The sequence below is a fragment of the Argentina anserina genome, chromosome 1 (genome assembly GCF_933775445.1).
Source record: "Argentina anserina chromosome 1, drPotAnse1.1, whole genome shotgun sequence".
In the NCBI taxonomy this organism is placed as follows: Eukaryota; Viridiplantae; Streptophyta; class Magnoliopsida; order Rosales; family Rosaceae; genus Argentina; species Argentina anserina.
In genome coordinates this window covers 16,513,282-16,535,573 of record NC_065872.1, presented here as the reverse complement: position 1 = coordinate 16,535,573, position 22,292 = coordinate 16,513,282, and the positions used below count along the sequence as shown (strand labels likewise).

At 40.7% G+C, this 22,292-nt stretch overlaps 1 protein-coding gene and 1 pseudogene across 1 annotated transcript; both read left to right on the top strand.

Annotated features, from left to right (window-relative positions):
• The first annotated feature begins 5,262 nt into the window (after positions 1–5,262).
• LOC126796856 (protein PLASTID MOVEMENT IMPAIRED 2-like) lies at positions 5,263–7,652 on the top strand. Its single transcript, XM_050523577.1, has 3 exons — positions 5,263–5,384; positions 5,482–5,607; positions 5,738–7,652. Exons 2-3 carry the CDS (start codon positions 5,488–5,490, stop codon positions 7,490–7,492), a joined length of 1,875 nt encoding a protein of 624 aa, XP_050379534.1. The 5' UTR covers positions 5,263–5,384; positions 5,482–5,487; the 3' UTR covers positions 7,493–7,652.
• Positions 7,653–12,052: 4,400 nt separating this feature from the next.
• LOC126796842 (receptor protein kinase-like protein ZAR1) lies at positions 12,053–22,077 on the top strand (annotated as a pseudogene).
• The last annotated feature ends 215 nt before the right edge of the window (positions 22,078–22,292 follow it).

Below are 22,292 nucleotides of genomic sequence, written 5' to 3'. Positions count from 1 at the left end.
GTCAGAGCTATTGCTGAATGGGCTGAACCAAAAAATATTCATGAGGTGCGTAGTTTTCATGGATTGGCCACGTTTTATCGACGATTCATTGCTGAGTTTAGTTCTATCATGGCCCCAATCACTAATTGTTTGAAGAAAGGGGAGTTTCGGTGGACAAGTGCAGCAGCAAAGGCATTTCAGGAGATCAAAACAAGAATGATCAATTCCCCTGTTATGCGTCTTCCTGATTTTACAAAAGTTTTTGAGGTAACATGTGACGCTTCAGGTGTGGGAATTGGTGGAGTTCTAAGTCAAGAAGGGCACCCTATTGCATATTTCAGTGAGAAATTGAATGAAGCCAAGCAAAAGTATTCCACATATGACAAAGAATTTTTCGCAGTGGTTCAATCTCTGCGTTATTGGAGACATTACTTGCTGCCACAAGAATTTGTTTTGTTCTCTGATCATGAGGCCTTGCGTTACCTCAATTCTCAGAAGAAGTTAAATCCACGACATGCAAAGTGGGCTGAATTTATCCAAGAGTACACTTTTGTGTTGAAGCATAAGTCTGGAGTGGAGAATAAAGTGGCTGATGCTCTTAGTCGCAGAAATCTACTTTTACACTCTATGAGTGTGGAGGTGGCTGGATTTCATAATTTGAAAGAAGAGTATTTGAGTTGTCCAGATTTTGGAGGCATATATTCAGCTCTCTTGGAAAAGCAGTCCAAAAGTGCTGAGTTTGTTCTACAAGATGGGTTCCTATTCAAAGGAACCAAACTTTGTATTCCCTGCACGTCAGTGAGGGATTTTCTGATCTTAGAGCTACATGCTGGTGGAATTGCTGGGCATTTTGGTAGAGACAAAACCATTGCTCTTGTGGAGGATCGTTTCTATTGGCCTAGTCTCAAACGTGATGTTGCTAAAGTTGTTGAAAGATGCCGTACTTGTCAACTGGCAAAACACAAGAGGCGAAACACCGGGTTATACACGCCATTGCCGGTTCCACATACTCCTTGGCAAGATATCAGCATGGATTTTGTGCTAGGATTACCTAAGACAACACAGCAGCATGATTCAATATTTGTGATTGTGGATCGGTTTTCAAAAATGGCTCACTTTATTCCATGTTCTAAGACATTTGATGCCTCTGAAGTAGCCAAGCTTTTCATGGAAGAAGTTGTTCGGTTGCATGGGTTGCCTAAAAGTATAGTGTCTGATCGTGATGTTCGGTTCATGAGTTATTTTTGGAAGACCTTGTGGCACATGATGGGTACCAAACTCCAGTTTTCATCTGCTTACCATCTGCAAACAGATGGGCAAACTGAAGTAGTGAATAGAAGCTTGGGAAACTTGCTGAGGTGTTTGGTTGGTGAGCATATCAGATCCTGGAGTTCAGTTTTACCAGTTGCTGAGTTTGCTTATAATAATTCAGTCAACCGGACTATAGGTATGAGTCCTTTTGAAGCTGCCTATGGTCACAAGCCTAGAGCGCCGATAGATCTCATTCCTATGGCCATGTCACAGAGACCCTCACAGTCGGCCACTGAGTTTGCAACACATATCCATGAGTTGCATGCTGAGATTAATCGTCGGATTAATGCAAGTAATGATCAGTATAAGAAGGCTGCTGATCTACATCGGGTGTTCAAGGAGTTTTCAGTGGGAGATTTTGTCATGGCCCGAGTTAGACCTGAGCGTTTCTCTAAAGGGAAGGCAAAGAGGAAGTTGCATGCCCGCAGCATGGGACCATTCAAAATATTGCAGAGGACAGGAAACAATGCATATGTGTTAGACCTTCCACCCGAGATGGGAATCAGTTCAACTTTTAATGTGGAGGACTTGCTTCCATATAAAGAGCCTGCAATACCTCTACTACCATTCTCTTCTGAGTTTACAACTGTCACCCCACCTCTACCACGTTCTAAAACCTCCAAGAGAGAAGTGGTAGAAGACATAGTTGATGAACAAGTGGTGTCCACAAGACACGGTGGCTACCAGAAGTATCTAATTAAATGGAAGGACAGACCCGACTCTGACAACACTTGGGTAACTAAGGAGGAGCTGCAGCGCATTGATCCAGATATCCTTGAAAGATATTACAGCTTTATCTCGCCGGAGACGAGCCCTTCTCAGCAGGGGAGAACTGATGAGGACATCACACCTAAGCCTTTTAAGTTTTATGAACGGAAGAGATGGAAGAAGAGAGCAGCTAATAATTATATCTCTTTATGGTTTGATTGATTGCTCAAGTTATTAATTTCCAGCTTAAGAAGGGTCTGATCTAGAGGTCTCCAGGCTTGTATTTCAAGAGTTTTCTTGTGTCTCTTAACTGCTACTTTATTAGGCCTTTTATGTTTCAGTTTCTGAAATTTAAGAGTCCTAATGAGTACTTAAGGCTAGCTGGTGTCAGTTATAAACATTAGTATAAATAATGTAAGAGCCCTAGGCTGGGTTATGCCATGTTGAATAAGATTATCAGATTTTCTGAATTTTCCTGTGATAGGATTAAGGTGAGAAACCTGGGAGAGATTCCCAAATTATAGTGTTGGGTGTGAAGCCTAGACTAGGGTGTGAAACCTGGGAGTGAATCCTAAAATCAGTGTGTGCTTAACTTACAATTCTTAGAGCTTGTGATCCAGGTTCCTAAGCAGCTATTGTTCTGCGTCACTTTCAGGACCAAAGGCCTGATCCAAAGTTGCATATGTCCGGAAATGTGAACTGGGAATATCTCCCCCTGATTTGTGGTTTTTACAAGATTATCAGAAAAATTGGCATAGATGGGGAAAAGGGGAGGGTAAAAACTGTGTGATGCGAGTGCACTCAATCTTGGTATTTTGCAGATGACATTATGGTTTTTATGTAGGGTACCAAGAGATTTTTGAAGAATCTAATGAAGTTTAAGGAGGAATATGGCTTGAATTCAGGGCAACGAGTCAATAAATCTAAATCACTTGTGTTTCTTGGGAAATATGCTCACCGTAGATGCTTTGTTATCCGGAAAATTTTGGGTGTCAAGTATGGGTCTCTTCCATTCACATACCTTGGGATCCGATTTTCCAGGCACATCCCAAGAGAGTGTATTTTCAGGCCATTGCAGATAGAGTGAGATGCAAGTTGTCCTCTTGAAAAGGTTCTCTTTTGTCGCAAGCGGGTATGCTACAACTTATTCAGTCATTGATTCAAAGCATTTTGGTTTATAGTTTTCATATTTATGAATGGCCGGCTGGTTTACTTCATGACATTCAATATTGGATCATGAATTTGTTTTTGGACTAGAGACCCTTTGAAAAATAAGCATGCCTCTTGTTGTTTGGCGTCACTGTTGTAAACCCAAAGAGGAAGGAGGTTTGGGGTTACGTGATCTATTTGAGGCTAATCGTGCTCTTCTAATAAAGAGATGTAGGGAGATGCTCTCTTCTTCCTCTCCAGCCTCTATTTTGCTTAGAGTTCGTTTTTTGAAAGACGATTTTCAACCTATAAAGTCTTACAAGAGATCTTCAGTTTGGTTGAGTCTCAAAAACGTTTGGCAAGAGGATATATTGGTGATGGTAAGAGGATATATTTTTGGCAAGATAATTGGTTGGGTGAGCCTCTTGCTACTAGTGTTGGAGTAAGTGGTTCTATTGCACTTCATGTTAAGGTGAATGATGATATTGTTGATTCTCATTGGGTTCTTCCGGTAGATTTTAATTCTTCATTCTCTCAAGCAGCTAGAAAAAATTGAGCGCATTGCTCTGCCTGATGCAGACACATCTGACTCTTTTATGACCGCATTCCTCATTAAGAATTCTGACAGTAAAAGAAGCTTTTGTTTTCTTCTCAAATCATGATGAGCATAAAAAGATTGGGGTAATGTGATATGGAGTAAAACAATTCAACCCTGCAAAACTCTTGTTGTTTGGAAGGCTCTTCATGGGCGTTTACTAACTGATGATGTTTACAACGGCGAGGTTTTTCACTTCCATCTCGTTGCTCCTTTTGTGGAAGTCATGCGGAATTGGGTACACATCTTCTTTTGCATTGTTCTGAAATTGTGGCTTTATGGAAATGAGTTTGCCTTTTATTTTCTTATTCATTCTCACCTTAGGGTACATTTGATGAAATGTTTAATAGTGTTGGTGTTTCAGCGTTCCCAAAACCTAAACGTCGACTTTTGTTTCTAGTCTCCTGTAATCTAATTTGGTTTATTTGGATCACTAGGAATCTGGTGCGTTTCGAAGGTAAGATTTTTAATGTGTTGGAAGCCCAACGTCATCTTTGGGAATTGTTTAGAGAGTCTGCTCTGCACTCTTTTCTTCCTTACAAGAAGCATCATGATATGTCTATTTTCTCTATTCTTGGTATCTCACAACTGTCTGCTAATACTACCAGCTTCATCACGTCCTTTAATTAAGGGTTTCTTGGTTGAGGGTTTGCTATTTTCTAAAGGTTTTTATATCTATGGTTTTGCATGGGTGTGTGTACACATGTCGGATTGAGCTTTTGTTTATCCTCTTTGTTAGAGTTTATCAGACATAAGAAGTCATGTTTTTTTGTTTCTCTCTTTTGTTAAATAAAAAAAAAGTGCACTCAATCAAACAAAGCCTGGAGCAGCCAATAGGGAAATTTGCATTGGATCTTACTCATATAATTAATGCCTCTACTATTTGAATAAGGTAAATTTACTATTTAAGATATTCTATCTGTTTCTCTTGAAGGCCTTAGGGAATGATCTTGGAGTCTTGGTGATTTTTTATTTTGAAGTTCATTTTCAATTGGTATTTATTGATATTTTCTCCATTATGTCAACAACAGAAGGTGGAGCAAATTTGCTTCCGAATTTATCAGTAAATTCACATTTCATTCCCTTTATCTTTACAAAATCTACACACTCCAATTGAAAGTAACACAATTTTTTCTCTATGTGACACAGTTGACCACTCCGATAGATAAATTCGTAAATTTATACCGCCGGTGAGCCGTGACATGTGGGACGTCATGCATCCAGAGTTTATATTAATGGCTACCAATACCAACGAACAAGCCAGTAGTTGGTTCTCTTATGTGACTTGTTGGACTCACTCAAAGTCTCAAACTAACACCAGAAAAAAAAAAGGTCATAATATTACTGAGTATGAAAATAAGGGATGAAATGAAAATAGACCAGATGATGGGGAATTGATATGGGGAGGGGAAATATGAGGCTGGCGATAGTTCCAATATAAGCCAATCATCAGAAGTTCAGACCCAAAGGAATGAATGAGCTGCCTTTATTTGTTGCCTTGTCAAATGGAAGTGAATAATATTACCGTCTCTCTTGCAAACAAAGCCAAGAACAAGAACAAGAACCAGCATCAACCCTCCAGCTACTTCTTCCTTAGACATAACAAGCAGCTAGCCTTTCCTGGACTGTTGCACATTTCCAAGTAAAATCCTCTATTTCTTGTTTGTTTCCATGCACATTCGCCTCGAATTTGAGCTAATGTTTCAGTGGAAGTTAACAGAATTGTGTTGAACTTACAGGTTGGGATGAGCAGAAGAAGATTTGGGTCGGTTCGATCTGCGAACAGTCTATATGGAGATAGAACCCTTGAAGGGAGTCCTTCTCCTTTGCTCAAGAAACATAATGGCCAATTAGATAGCCCAGAGGTATTTTCGTGTTTTTTTTTTTCCAGTTAATTTGAGTTTCCTTGAGATGTACTAGTTTCTGTATTGTAAATGTAATAATGCCTTGCCTAATATACTTCCACCATTTGCATCTTTTTGTCTACAAATAAAGTATCCTTCAAGAGCAAGAGAACTCCATATGGCAAGGAGGGACATAGTTCGGTACAGAGAAACCAGAACTGACACAGACTTGGTCAAAGAACAGGCACAGATTGAGCTATATGATGCAACGAAGATAGCTAAAGATTTGTCTTCAGTAATTGAGGAATCAAACACGGTGACAAGAGCGCACACAAGAGAGATTGAAGCACTGAGGAGACCAAGAAGGCGTGGAGATAGTCGAGTAGATAATCATGTGGAGAATAACAAAAATTTTGAACAAGTCATGGGAGAATTGCATCTCTTGAAGCAGGAGCTGAGCATGCTCAAGCTAGATATGGCTAATGTTTTGGAAGAGAAGTCGCTGGCAGAGAAGCAAGCAGAAGCCGCAAACGAAAAGATGATGTTTTACACAAGCTCAGCTGAAGCTATCAGCAAGGAGATTGAAGAAGCTAATGAAGAGCAAGTGCTAGTTGAGCTGGCTAAGATTGAAGCCTTGAAGGAATTTGGAGATATTGAAAGTGAGAGACAAGAAGAAGCCAAGCATCTCTCATCTGTGGTGGAGGAAACCAGGAAAAGAGTGGAAGATATTACTCAAGAGATTGATCAGTCAGAGCAACTTGAAACCAAATTATCTGAAACACTGTCTAATGTGGAGGTGTTGCAGAATGAACTTGATCTGGTTAAAGGGATGGACAAAATTAGTAGTCCAATGACTGATAGCTTGCAGGTTTCGGAAGCCAGTTTCCAAAGAGAAGAGGACTCTGAAGCTTCACCCTTTTTACAATCGATCACAGAAAGATTAGAAGCGGCAAAGAAAGAACTGGCTGCAGTAAAGGAAGAAGGAATGCAATACATGGCCTCCATGGATGTAATAAGAAAAGAGATGAAGCATATCACAGATGAGACAGCTCGGATAAAGAAGGCAGAAGATAAAGTGGATTTAACTGTTCAAAATCTCAATTCAAAGCTTCTTAGAGCCAAAGCCAAGTTGGAAGCTGTATCTGCATCTGAAGAAAAAGCAAAATCAATTCTATCCAGTCTTTCTCTCACTCTTGAACAGCTTAAGGCGGATGATGATGCTGCGAAGAAGGAGAAGGAGCAGGCCAGTGAAGAGGCTGCAACCACTAAGTCGGAAATACTCAAGATTGAATCAGATATAGATGTAGCTGAGGAAAAGTTTGAGGCTGCAATGCAAGAGCTTGAAGCTGTCAAATCTTCAGAGGCTATTGCTCTTGAAAATCTCAAAAATCTTATTGAGACTAGCATGAGAGCTAGAGCTTCTGCGGCTCAAAGTAGTTCTTCGATAACCATATCCAAGTTCGAATATGAATACTTGACAGGACGTGCACTTGTGGCCGAAGAAATTGCTGATAAAAAGGTAGCAGCAGCTCAGGCTTGGATTGAAGCTATAAAGGCCAGTGAGAAGGAAATATTGATAAAGATAGACTTAGCTGAGAGAGAGTTGAAAGAATCGACGGTGGAGGAGGAAGAGCAAGAGGCCTCTAGGTCTGGAAGACAGTCTTCAGGACAGAGGATGCTCGAGGGACAAGAATTACAAAACTGGAAACAAAAGAGGGATAAAAATGCAGCATCTGGACACCGGCGTTCTTATGGAAATTTAACTCCATCAAGGCGAGTCAAGCTCCGAAAATCTGCGTCTCCTGGAGCTCGACAATTTAATAATTTTCCCATTCAGAAAAAGAAGAAGGTAATACCTAATCTGGGCAAATTGTTTGGGGGTAAGAAAATTGAAAACGAAGAGTGAGCTGTTTCAAGTTTATGCAAACCTCAGTTCACTAGAAACTACACTCCCAAATACTTTTAGCTTTAAGTGCTCCTCAATAAAGCTTTTGGTTTCCAATAATATGTAGTCTGAATGATCTAGTAGTGCGTGCATGAGAGTATTAATGTACAATAATGCCATAGTTGTGAAGGATCCATGTCTGTTATAAAAGAGATTAGAGTTGTAAGCATGCGAGTCATAATGGTACAGCAAGCACCCTTTCTCAACATCCAAATGTCTAGGTTTAATCACAGTATTAAACACATTAGCTAAGGCCCTGGAATATTACTCTATTTTGACTTGTTTCAACACATCTGCTCCATTACCTTTAACTTGCAAACTTTTTGAGAGTTGTATTTCTGATCTAACTTCATGAGATTCATGCTGTTGAAGAAGTTTATTGATCTCATCGATCTGAAAACCCTCCTCTCTTGCTTGGGCTGCCATTTGCTCACCTAACAGTCTTAAACTAAAGGACTACTTTGTAACGACCCTAAAATTTTGAGCCTAAAAACTCAAAATTTCAAAGTCGTTAAACACTAAACAATTTCAATGAAATCGAAATTATTTAGAATGCCTCAGAGGATCATCTCTGAGTTCAAAACACAACTCAGTCAACCAATTATTACAAATCAAATTTATAATTCAACATTACATAAGATGGAAATGTAATAATCCTCACAAATTCTCACAAAGTTCACAATAAAATCCACTCCAAATCTCACACACAAATTCACGCTAGAAGCCTCACCACCGCAGAATACGAGCAACTTCGAGTCTTCGGAGTCGTCACTCACTCTCCACTAATCAGCACCTGCGGAATTATCTCATACACCATTGAATTGGTGCACCGGGATTGTAAACACAAACCCGGTAAGCTTATAGCTCGTATGAGTAAAATGACAATATAGTTCGCATATCAATATATACGAAAAATCACAAATCAACAAATATAAATGCACTCATGAGTCAATGGACGGCCCATCTGGTCGTCCCAAAGAAATATAAAATAAAACGCTCATGAGAAATTAAGTAACCCTTCTGGTTACGCAAATGCATTTATATTACGGGTACCAAGAACGCTGGTACACATCTGTTACCCCTCTCGTAATACATCGCTGATATTGGATAGCCACCCGCTACCCAACATCCAAAACAATCTGAGTACCCATGAGCAGATAACCACCCGTTACCTCACATGCAGTACTACGGCAGACAGACTAGAGCTCTAACTGTATCGTAACTTTCGCCTGGCCAAAGGCTAGGTTTCGACTTGCCAAACACGTACAATAATCTCACATCATATTGTACCAAACATCAGGTCCGAAGACAATTCACATTTTAACAATCTCAATGTTAAAAATCACGTACAATAATCTCACATCATATTGTACAAATCAAAATCACAATAAAATCATAACAGTATATTATATAGCAAAACTATATATATATATATATTTATTTACCATTTATACGATATATATATATATATAATCCATTATATCTTATACATGTCATAATTTATAAACACGTCCGAAGACAAAACATTAAACAATCTCCATATTAAACTCACATGCTTGTCATCGAATTAACCTAATCCAGATGAATTTATAACAGTATATAATATAGCAAATTATATATATATATATATGTACTTATTACCATTTATACAATATATATAGAATCCATTATATTGTATACATGTCGTATTTCAATATTAAAAACTCTTGCAAATATCTTAGAATCACCGCAAGGGTAGATTCGTAAATATGTGAGATTTTACTCACCTTATCGAGTCGAGCGTAATCCCACAATTTCCGAAGATAATTCCTTTCCTCGCTTTATAGATCACCTTGAAAAGATAAGAAAAGAATTTAGAAACGTTTCGTAAACCTTTAAATGCCGAAACAGTAATAATCGGTTACTGTTCAGCAATATTCGGTTTTACGAATTTACTGTTCACGGTTACTAGTCACAGTACTGTTCATGTATTACTGTATACATACACAATTAATACGTATTTCTGTACGTATACATACTGTTTACGTATTTCTGTACATATACATACTATTCAAAATGTAAATACAATCTCAGTAAATAAAATTTACTAAATTACCTTTTACAAATTACTTTTTACAATTACTGAAAGTAATTTATATTTACATTTACCGTACGTAAAATTTAATTTACATTTACCGTACGTAAATAAAATTTACATTTACATTTACCGTACGTAAGTAAATTACCAAAATATCCTTCTCGGAATACTGTTCACACGCCGCACGTGGCGGCGCGTGGGGTACACGCGCCACCTCCGGCAGGCCGCGCGTGGGGCCCATGCGTCGACACCCTCAACGGCGCGTATCACGCCACCGCCGCCGCATTTCTCTTCCTTTCTCCCCCCTCTCCTCCTCCACGGCCTCACGCCGCCTCCTACTCCCTCCTAGCAACCACACGCGCCGCCTAAAGCGGCGGCATCCCCAAAACTCATCCTCCTCAGATTCTCTCTCAAAACAACTCCGATTCAACAATCAAACACACCAATCGATATATCTAGCAAACCCTTACCTCGTGCTGGTGCAGCGATGCCGTGAAGACCACCGGAGAGACTCGTGAATACATCAGAGTTGGATCGAGTCGGGGCGAGCAACAAACGTCTGTCTGAGTTTCGATCGCTCTGCAAGGGGGGTGCTAGGGTGGCGCACGATGATGACAAACAGGTCACTGAACCCTAGCCCTGCCGGCGACGTCGCGTGGAACGACGAAGCTCCCCTCCAAGCCTCGGGTTGTCTCGAGGAAGCTATCGGCGGCGAGGCGCGATGCGGCGAGCTCGAGGGTAGTTGGGAACTTCCACACGAAGCTCCTTGGGAGGGGGGCGAGTTTTCGGGGAGAGAGAAAAGAAAATGGGAGAGAGGAGGCGCGGATGAAGGGTTTCCAGAAATGGAAACCCTAATCCCTAAAATTTACTATTTATACTAGTTTCCAAAATCGGAAACGAACTTCCGACGTTAATAACTTTTACCTCCGACGTCCGATTCGAACGTGTCACATACTCACGAACTCGTATTGACGAGCTCTACAACTTTCGTGAAGAAAGTTTTCGCAACCGAGCGACGGATTAAAAGTCGATATATAAATTGCGAAAACGTAACGTTTTTTTTTCCAATTAAACGTTCCGAGAACGTTTCCGTTTCTCGTTTCATAACGTCGCAACCAATCACATTGATTCTAATTAAAATTCGTAATTTTAAAGAGTTCAAATCAAACTAATATTGTTTGAAAATTTAGGGTTATTACATACTTGGTCTAAGGACCACAGATAGATTTGTATTGCAAAACTAGCTAAACTTGGTTGGAAACTCCTTACTTAACCTGATAATTAGTGGTTAGTTATAATTATAAGATGGATTATGGGTAGTGGAATTGACATGTGCTTCTGCCAGTTTAATTGGTTCTACTTCTGCCTGGTTCGTACTGATCACCAAATTTCAACTTTTACCTGAATAGATAGTGTTTGTTATTATATAGTTGCGCTTTGATTTTTCCTAAATTTTTTGTCCAAAGCATTATCAATCTTGTTTTGTGCTGCAAAAGAATTGTTTTAGCCATGTTTATCGATGAACACAGTGACAGCTACCAGACATCAGACATCATCTTGAGGTCTCCAATTGGATGGGTCCATTTTCTTCCCTCTAAATGCAATCATTGTTAGTGTTGGTTGTATTAGATTACCAAAATAACACACAGTTCAATCATACAACATTCTTCGTTTACGACATATTCATATAAGTTTCCCAAGCTTCATTAAGCATAAGACATGGCTAGCAAATCTTGTCTTTAATAATCGAACACCACATTTTAGAAGATTGCCGATACTAGGAGATTATGTTATGTTACATTATGTTGTCGCCTAATCATCCATTATTTAGAAAACTAGATTGATATGAAGATAGGCTAGCTCGAATATAACTTTCTCACTTCCAAAACATGACTCAGAATAATAGTATACTCGAGCATGTTTCTGATACACAACTGTCCACATAAACCATACCACACGGAAGCTAGCTCTTGCTGAAAATTTCACTTGTGAAACTGGCGTATTGCGTGACTATGTGTTGGTCAAATTCATCACACCAGACATAAGCCTCGCCTCCAATTGCGTTCCAATGATTAGAATGGTCCAGACCAGATCAGATTTGACACCATTATTAAGACTTCTTCATGCTAGACAACAATTTTAAAGTGCCTTAGTTCTACATAATTGTCTTACTACATGCTTACTTATGAAACTTAATTCATATAATCAGGCTTATCTTTGAAAATTGCCTTTTATGAAAAAGGTACAATTCAACTTCATTAGAAGTTTCATGATTTGCATGTCATTGAAGAATAACTAGCAGCAAGTACAAAGCTCTCATATATATATATATATATATATATATATATTGTCAGTCTCTCCCTCCATCTCCATCTTTATTCCAAACCCCATTTTCCACTATGTCTCAAGCCATCAAGCTTGCCTAGCTATTTGTGTTTTGCATCATGGTTTTGCAAGTTCTTCTCTTGATTATGCTTGTATCCAACTCTCTTGGATTTGTAAGCTGTGTTAATGTAGAAGGACTAGCACTGATTCATTCAAAGAATCTTTAACTGAGTATGCCGAAGGCTCTTTGAATAACTGGACCTCTTCAGACCAAGCCCAGGTTCATGGGATGGAGTCACATGCAAGCAAGAAAAAGTTGTATCCCTCAGCCTTCCATATACAAATCTTGCTGGGATTTTGCTTCCTGCTCTTGGGAATTTCTCTGCTCTCCGCTGTCTAAATCTCAGAAACAACAGGCTGTTTGGAAGACTGTCATCAGAGTTGTTCAATGTCACGATCCCAAAATTTCGAGCATAAAAACTCAAATTTTGAAGTCATGAAAAACACTAAAACAATCTCAATGAATCGAAACCATTTTAAATGCCACAGCGGATCATCTCTGAGTTCAAAATAAAACTCAGTCAACCGATTATTACAAACCAAATTTATAATTCGACATTATAACAAATGGAAATGTATAATCCTCACAAAGAAATCCACACAAAATCTTCACCACATGATGTAAATAAATAACTCCAAGTCTTCTGAGCGGTCCGTTAATTCCCGCTAATCCACACTTGCGATGTTATCCTCTGCACCATCGAATTGGTGTACCGGGATTGTAAACACAAACCCGGTAAGCTTTGCAGCTCGTATGAGTAAAATAACAAATACCACCCGCATATCCATATATACGAAAATCACAAAACATCAATTATAAATGCACTCATGAGTCAATGGACGGCCCATCTGGTTGTCCAAAAATATGAAAATGAAAGTGCTCATGAGAAATTGGGCAACTCCTCTGTTTACCCAAATGCATTTATAATACGGGTACTAATGAGCGTTGGTACACCTCTGTTACCCCTCATTTAGTACACCGCCGACATTGGACAAGCATCTTTCATCCAATATCAAAAATATATATGAGTACTCATAAGCCGATAACCCATTTGTTACCTCATATGCAGTACCCCGGCAGACAGACTAGAGCTCTAACTGTATCGTAACTTTCACCCGGCCAAAAGCTAGGTTCCGATATGCCAAACACGTCCGAAGACAAAACTCGTCCGAAGACATAAATCACGTCCGAAGACAAAACTCGTCCGAAGACATCACACGTCCGTAGACAAAATCACGTCCGAAGACAAAACACGTTCGTAGACTGCTCCGAAGACAAAAACTCGTCAGAAGACAAAACTCGTCCGAAGACATCACACGTCTGTAGACTTGTCCGAAGACAAAAACTCGTCCGAAGACATCAATCACGTCCGAAGACAAAACTCATTCGAAGACATCACACGTCCGTAGACAAAATCACGTTTGAAGACAAAAACGTTTTAACAATCTCTATGTTAAAACCACGTACAATAATCATCATGTCATATTGTACAAAACAAATCACATGCTCGATATATAAATCTCATCATCAAAATGACATATTTACAACGAAATCATAACAGTATATAATATAACAAACTATATATATGTACCTATTTACCATTTATACAAATATATATATATTTCACTATATCATATACATGTCATATTTCATTCTTTAAAATTCTGCATAATCTTGAATCTCCGCAAGGGTAGATTCGTAAATATGTGAGATTTTTACTCACATTCTTTCCTGCGTGCAACTTCCACGACACTGAAAGTAATTTTCTCACTAGTTTCGTCAGTCACCTAATAGCATGATAAATGCTTAGAAAATGATACGTAAAATATCAGGTGATGATTTTCAGTACAGCTAAATGTTGTTCATAAAACATTGTTCACAGAACACTGTTCATGTTTTACTAATCACTGTTCCAATGAACTGTTTTATTTAAGCACTGTTCACAGTCACTGTTTAACATGACACTGTTCACATAACTGTTCTTTTACCGAAACACTGTGCATAGCACTGTTTGCTAAACACTGTTCACATTTACTGTTACATAACAATGTTCATAAAACACTATTCACAGTCATATTCATACGTCGTCACTGTTCACCGACCGCCACCAATGATCACCAAATTTCACCACCACAATCTAAATGACATTCTTAACAACTTCCTAGTTCACCACAGAGTCTAATTCTGAGCCTAAACACTTCAATTTAACAAGAACTAAAAAACCTCAATTTAAAAACCTAGAATTTCTTTTCTTCGATTCTCCTAGCACACAACGATTGAGGTTAAATCTTTTGGAGGGTTTGTAGTATGGAAGGAGACCTTCAAAATGAAATAAGAATCGTACCGATTAGTTGCCGGAGGAGGGAGATCCGACGAGTTGAAGTTCGGCGAAATATGCTTTTTCGGGAGAACTTATGGGCTTCACCGCTCTTAAACGGCGGCGAGATGGCGGGTGACGCTACCACCAATCGACAGGGGATACAAAAACCTTTTAAACGTGACCGGTGCGCCACTCTATGGTGGCCGGACGGCGGAGATTCGGCGGCCCAAAGTTGGGTGCTCGGGAGAGAAATTTCTGGATTTTTTTTCGGGATGAACATTACCCATGAACAGTACCAATCCGAATATCTGATTTTTCTCCTCCTTTTCTCTTTAATTCCCCTATTTATACTATTTTCCAAAATTGTCCAAATATCTTTTGATTCGTAACTTCTTCATACGAACTCCGATTTAGGCGTGCTACGTGTCCACTAATTCGTATCGACGAGCTCTACGACTTTCTTGTAAGAAGTTTCCTAAGAATCCCAATAAGTCAAAAGTCAACTCTTAGACTCGTTAAATTGAACGTTTCCGAACAATTAATATTTCGAACTCTTTCGTTTTCATTCTCGGCTAATAAAATTGGACAATGACCAACTTAATAATATCTGTGAACTCATTGGAAATTAGATATGAATTTTTCGGGTTATTACATTCAATGCAAAGGAGGTCCAGAGTGTGGTACTATCAGGAAACTCATTATCCGGGTCTGTTCCGGATGAGATACAGATGCTTACTTACCTACAAACTCTAGATCTCTCACAAAATGCTTCCAAAAACTCGATACCATTATCTATAGTTGGGTGCAGGAGACTGAAGAGTCTTGTCCTTGCTGAAAACCATTTTTCTGGTTCCCTCCCAGATGGCATCACAAGTTTGGTGAGTCTTCAAAAGCTCAACATTTCCTTCAACAGGTTCAGTGGTTCCATCCCCAAGGGCATTAGCAACTTGTCGAATTTGAGATCAACTCTCACATGTCTCACAATTTGTTCAATGGTGCTATCCCAGCAAGCCTAGGAAACCTTCCTGAGAGAGTTTATATTGATCTCAGTTACAACAATCTAAGTAGACCCATTCCACAGGTTGGCTCTCTAATCAATCAAGGACCAACGGCTTTTGTAGGCAATCGTTTTCTCTGTGAACCGCCGATGAAAAACTCATGTATTCAAGCACTCCGGACTCAAATTTCCAATCCTCGTCATACAATCCGCCTCATAATTCAGGTTGGAGAAGCAACTCTAGTACATGTGCTGTGGTCTTTGTCATCGCAGGTATCATTCTTGGCATATGTCTTTCTTCCCTATTGTTCTCCAAATGGTATAAGAAGATATGTTCTTGTAAAATCAGTCAACATTTTGATCAGACACTCGTGCCCACAAAGGACTTGCTATGCTTTTCAAGACATGGTTCGGAGTCTCCGGAGCATTACCAATTTGTTCAATTGGATATGCATGTCAATTTAGACCTTGACAAACTGCTGAAAGCCTCTGCGCTCCTTCTGGGTAAGAGTAAAAAGTTGGGATTGTGTATAAAGTTGTTCTAGAAGATGGACGAACCTTAGCAGTGAGAAGACTTGGAGATGAAGCTACGCAAATGTTCAAGGAATTTCAAACAGAAATTGAAGCTATTGGAAAGATGAAGCATCCAAATATCACCACTCTTCTGGCATATTGTTGGTCAATAGACGAGAAGCTGCTTATATATGAGTACATTCCGAACGGTGACCTTGCTACTGCAATTCATGGTAAATTGCTTAAACATAACTTTTCATTGAGATTATGACATAGTTAATTTATTCTAACACATGTGATATATGGTTTTAGTTGAATTGCTTGAGTTTGAATTGATATTCATATACATATTACAATGGTATATATAGGCTAATTCATCCACCTACTCATTCCACTATCTCCACTATACCTACTACATTCCACTCACACTCACACCTACTACATTCCACTTACACTCCCCCTCAAGTTGGCGCATACACATCAACTATGCCCAACTTGCAAAGTGAGTCATAAAAAACATTCTTGGACACTCCTTTGGTGAATATATCTGCAAGTTGTTCTTCTGTAGGAACAAACGGAAAGCAAATGATCTCAGCGTCTAGCTTCTCTTTTATAAAGTGACGATCAACCTCTACATGTTTTGTACGATCATGTTGCACAGGATTCTGTGAAATATTAATAGCTGCCTTGTTGTCACAGTACAGTTGTATAGCACTCTTAGGTTTAACACCCAAATCTTGTAGCAAATTCCTAATCCACAACAACTCGCACACTCCCTGAGCCATACCTCTGTATTCTGCTTCAGCACTAGATCGAGTTACCACATTTTGTTTCTTACTCCTCCACGTAACAAGGTTACCTCCAACAAAGGTAAAATACCCTGATGTTGACCTCCGATCTGTAATATTTCCAGCCCAATCTGCATCTGTGAAGCCACAAACATCAACGATATTGTTGTGATTAGAAAACATTACTCCTCTCCCTGGGGCTGATTTCAAGTACCTCAAGATCCTTACAACAGTATCCATGTGGTCCTCACTGGGGTTATGCATGAACTGACTTACTACACTTACTGCATACGCAACATCTGGTCTGGTATGTGATAGATAAATCAGGCGCCCGACTAGCCTCTGATAACGCGGTTTGTCAGTAGGGACTTGATCTGGATACTCTGCTAACCGGTGGTTCTGCTCAATAGGAGTATCAATGGGAGTGCAGTCCAACATACATGTCTCTGTTAGTAGATCAAGGATGTACTTCCTTTGACACAGATAGATACCTTTGCTTCCCCGGGCTACTTCAATGCCTAAGAAGTACTTGAGTGTACCTAGGTCCTTCATCTCAAACTCTGTGGCAAGCTGTTTCTGTAATCTATCCACCTCAACAGTATCATTCACAGTAACTACCATATCATCAACATATATAATTAGGGATGTTACCTTCCTTTGTTGATGTTTGAGAAATAACGTGTGGTCTGAATTACTTTGTCTGTAGCCAAGTTTCCTCATGAATTGTGAAAATCTTCCGAACCAAGCACGAGGTGACTGTTTAAGACTATACAAAGACTTTCTCAATCTGCATACGGAGTTACTTGGGGAGGTGGCCACATATCCAGGCGGAAGATCCATGTATACTTCCTCTGTTAGTTCTCCATGAAGGAATGCATTCTTGACATCAAACTGCCTAACTGGCCAGTTCAAGTTAGCAGCGACAGAGAGCAATACCCGGATAGTGTTCATCTTTGCCACAGGTGCAAATGTCTCATCATAGTCTATGTCATATGTCTAGGTGTACCCCTTCGCTACTAGGCGTGCTTTATACCGGCTGACTGACCCATCTGGATTATGTTTTACTGTAAACACCCAACGACATCCTACAGTTTTCTTGCCATATGGTGGAGGTACAAGCTCCCAAGTATTGTTCTTTTATAATGCTTCCATCTCTTCCTCCATTGCTTTCCTCCATTTTGGATCTCCCAATGCATCCTGCACTTTGTTAGGTACTGATACAGTAGATATTTGATTCACAAATGACTCATATGACTTAGATAATCTTTTGGTAGATATAAAATTTGCCACTGGATACTTGGCTTTAGTCTGAAGGGTAGGCTCATATTTTTTTGTTGGTTGTCCCCGAGTAGACCTATTTGGCAAAACATATTGTCTACTAGTATCCCTAATAGAATGACTAACCTCAGATGAGTGATCTTCTGTACCAGGAGAGCATTGGTCAGGGGTATAAACAGTGATACGGGAGACATGAGGGGCAGTTGTGTTGTCAGCTTCAGGTGTCTCAATCGATTGAGTGACAACCTCTGGTGGCGCCTGTGTGGCTGATACTTTGGTAATCTCAACGGGACCTGTTACCACATCGACTGGCTCACTTGTCTCCCCCTTTCCATGATATAACTCTTCAAAATATGAATTCTCCCCCTGAAGAGTAGTATCAGAAGAGGAAAAATAACTCATATCCTCAAAAAAGGTAACATCCATAGTGACATAGTACTTCCGAGTAGGGGGATGATAGCACCGGTATCGTTTCTGATGTCCTCCGTACCCAACAAACACACATTTAATTGCCCGGGCATCCAACTTAGAACGCTGATGTTGTGGAAGATGAACAAAAGCAACACAACCGAAAACACGGGCATGAAGATTATGAAAAGAGGGTAAGGAGACGTGAGATGCAAGCACCTCATAGGGAACTTTCCCTTGAAGGACACGAGATGGAAGACGATTAATAAGGTGGGCGGAAGTAATGACAGCATCACCCCAAAGGTATTTAGGCATGTGGGCACTAAAGAGAATACACCGAGCCATTTCAAGTAAATGACGATTTTTTCTTTCAGAAACCCCATTTTGCTCAGGTGTGTAAGGACACGTTGTTTGATGAACAATTCCATGTGTGTTAAAGAACTCCTGAAAGACATGATTCACATATTCCCCCCCCCCCCCCGTTATCAGACCGAAGAATGCGAATGGTGGCATTATATTGTGTTTGGACAGAGGTATAGAAGGCACGAAAAGCTGGAAAAACCTCATTTTTATTTTTAAGAACAATCCATGAGAGACGTGTGCAATCATCAATAAATGACACAAAATATCGCATTCCTGATACAGTTGACTCTTTCGAGGGTCCCCAAACATCAGAATGGATTAATTCAAAAGGAATAAAACTTTTAGTAGAAGTACTAGGGGAATAAGTAGATCGATGATTCTTGCCCAAAACACATGTCTCACAACATAAACAAGACTCGTCCACATTAATAAATAAAGTAGGCATGGATTTTTTCATAACACTAAAGGATGGATGCCCTAAGTGACGATGCCATAACCAAACTTCACTTAGCTTGTCAGAAGTGGAGAGTAAAGCGGTCTGAGACGGTCCCCCTGGTTTTTCCCCTGCGTATGTCAGATCCAGATGAAACAACCGGCCCCTCAGATACCCCCGACCAATTACCCGTCTGGTGAGAAGATCCTGAAAGATCACATACATAGGAAAAAAGGTCACAGAGCACTGAGCGTCAGCGTTCAATTGGGGAACAGAGATCAAATGATGAGATAAAGCAGGAACATAGAGTACATTGTGAAGCTCTATGGTGGGAGTAATACGAACAGACCCTGTCCCTAATACGGGGAATGCCTCACCATTAGCATTAGTAACATAGGGTACGGGTGGAGGGGATAATACGGTAAAATAAGATTTGGCATAAGTCATATGATCAGATGCACCAGAATCAATAATCCAGGTATCAGAACTAACAGAGTGAGAAATATTGAAGGCCATACCAATTTGATCACGGCCAATGATGGATGCGGTAGGTGATCCTCCAGCAGTATGATGATCCTGCCCAACCACATCATAGATATCGGGTTCTGGAACTAAGTGAAGAGCTGCTGTTGCTTTTGCCTGGGGACGATAATTAGGCCTTTTGGGCCTAAGATGTGGATATAATTTCCAACAGGTCGCACGAGCATGGTTGGTGTCATGGCAATAAGAGCAAGGAGGGCGGGGCTGATTCCCGAAACCTGGTGGTGGTCCTTGTCGATGAAGGGGAGCAGAAGTTGCTTGCGGAAGGGGTGGTGTCGGAGATCGAGCATGAACAGTAAGGCCGAAAATGAACAGTAAGGCTAGGTGGTTCGGTCATTCGGAGCAATTCGCCTTTCGCACTGGTATGCTTTGCATCAAGACCTTTTAGAAAATGGTGAACTCGTTCAAGCTCCTTCTCCTTTTGGTACCAAACGATATCCTCTTGATTTTGAATCATGCAAGGACGTTTCACATCAATCTCAGCTCAAATATTCTTTAGTTTGGTGAAATAGTGCGCCACCGGCTGCCCATCCTGGTGTATGGCCAAAGCTGTGCACATTAACTCATGAACCTGTATGAAATCAGAGTCATTAGTAAATAAGCTAGTTAGTGTCTCCCATATTGCCTGTGCGGTGGCACATGCCTCCACCAGATCAACTATCTCATCATTCATAGCTTTCCATAAGATGGACATGACAAGACCGTCGTCGTCGTCCCATTTGTTGTAGGCAACAATATCCTCAGGACTAGGGGCTTTAATGATGCCGGTTACATGTCCCATCTTGTGCATGTCTCGAAGATGAGCAGTCATGAGTCGTTTCCATTTACGGAAATTGGTTTCGTTGAGTTTGGTGCCCCCAAATGATCCACTATCAGAACTTTTGACAGATACTTCGAAGGTTGGGAGCTGAGAACCCTCAGTTTCGTGTCCAGAACCCATTGAAAAGAAACAAGGTATTAAGATAGCAAACAAAAACAAAAAATTGAGAACAATCTGTCGTCGGTGTATTTGCACTGACGGTGAGTATGCACTGAACAATCTGTCGTCGGTGTATTTGCACTGACGGTGAGTATGCACTGACAGAATCTGGCGAACCGGGTCGGGTCGGTGGACCGGGTTAGGTCGGAGTACCGGGTCGGGTTGGAGGACCGGGTCGAATCTGTTGACCGGGTCGTGGACCGGGTCAGATCTAGAGCGGGCCGGGTCGGCCGGGGCGGTTTTTGGGCCGGGCCTGGGCGAGCTCTAACCGGGTCAGTGTAGAGAGATCGATCGGGGAAATGCTTCGGCGAGCAGCGGCGACTGAGGACGGACGTCCGGCGAGGAGCGGCGAGGAGCGGCGAGCAGCGGCAAGGAGCGACGATCAGCGACGAGCAGCGGCGAGGAGCGGCGAAGAGCGGAGAGACTACTTCGGGTCGAGTGCGAACCGGAGGTCGTCGGGTATGCCCGTCGTCGGAGGAGCAGGGAGCCGGATGGGAAGAGCGTCGGAGGGCGCAGGGAAGGAAGCCGGAAAACCAGTGAGGCAGTAGGTGGAACCCGACCGGAAGATGGAGGCAGAACCCACAGAACCTGACCGGAAGAAAAAAACGGGAAAAAATCCCAGAAAAAAACAGAGCTCAATGCTCTAATACCAAGTTGAATTGCTTGAGTTTGAATTGATATTCATATACATATTATAATGGTATATATAGGCTAATTCATCCAGCTACTCACTCTAGTATCTCCACTATACCTACTACATTCCACTCACACTCACATCTACTACATTCCACTTACAGTTTTGCTAGGAAAAGCAGGCATGCATGATATCCTTCAAACCTCTTTCTTGGCCTATACGTCTTAAAATCATGATAGGCATGGCAAAAAAGGTTTGGTTTATATTCATGAGCATAGTCCTAGAAAATATGTCCATGGACGTTTGTCCTAGCAATGTACTTCTTGGACCAAACATGGATCCCCATATCTCCAATTTCGGACTAGGCCGCCTCGCCAAAGTAACTGAAGAATCCCAATCCTTTCAATTTGAACAACTCACAGCTAACACATCATCGCTTCAGAATTCTCCATACGTGCAGAGGGCTGCAAGCTCGATAGCGGCAGCAGAGCCTTGCTACAATGCTCCTGAAGCCACCAAAGTTGCCAAACCTTCCCAGAAAGGCGATGTGTACTCATTTGGGGTGATAATGCTGGAAATGATTTCTGCAAAAAAGCCATACATCAGAGCTGGTTCTCTAGATATTGATTTAGTTGAATGGTTTAAGACCAGCACAGAGGAACCAAAGCTAGTGTATGATGTATTAGACCAGTTGTTAGCTCCAGATGTGGACATGGAAGATAAAATTGTTGCAGTAATGAAGATTGCTCTTGCTTGTGTTGCTGAGGCCCCTGAAAAGAAGACCCTCAATGAGGTGGGTCGACTGTGATAACTTGGCCACATTGGCCTAATTAACTATTTACATGGTTGATAAAAAAAAAACACAATTTCATACATGTACTGGTAAGAGCTATGCAATCATTGTAAGTATCCAGGCAGTCACTTCATACCTGACTGACCGTTCTACACACCTGATAGGTTCCGTTTCCGGAAAATTTCAACCAAAATTTTTTCCCTTGTATCTCGGTCACTTTTACTTTTTCGTTATTTCGTAATCCCCAGGGTA

Coding starts and splice junctions, on each gene's coding strand:
- LOC126796856 (XM_050523577.1), top strand. CDS start 5,488: ATGAGCAGAAGAAGATTTGGGTCGGTTCGATCTGCGAACAGTCTATAT. Junction 5,608..5,737: donor GCCAATTAGATAGCCCAGAG/GTATTTTCGTGT, acceptor CTACAAATAAAG/TATCCTTCAAGAGCAAGAGA.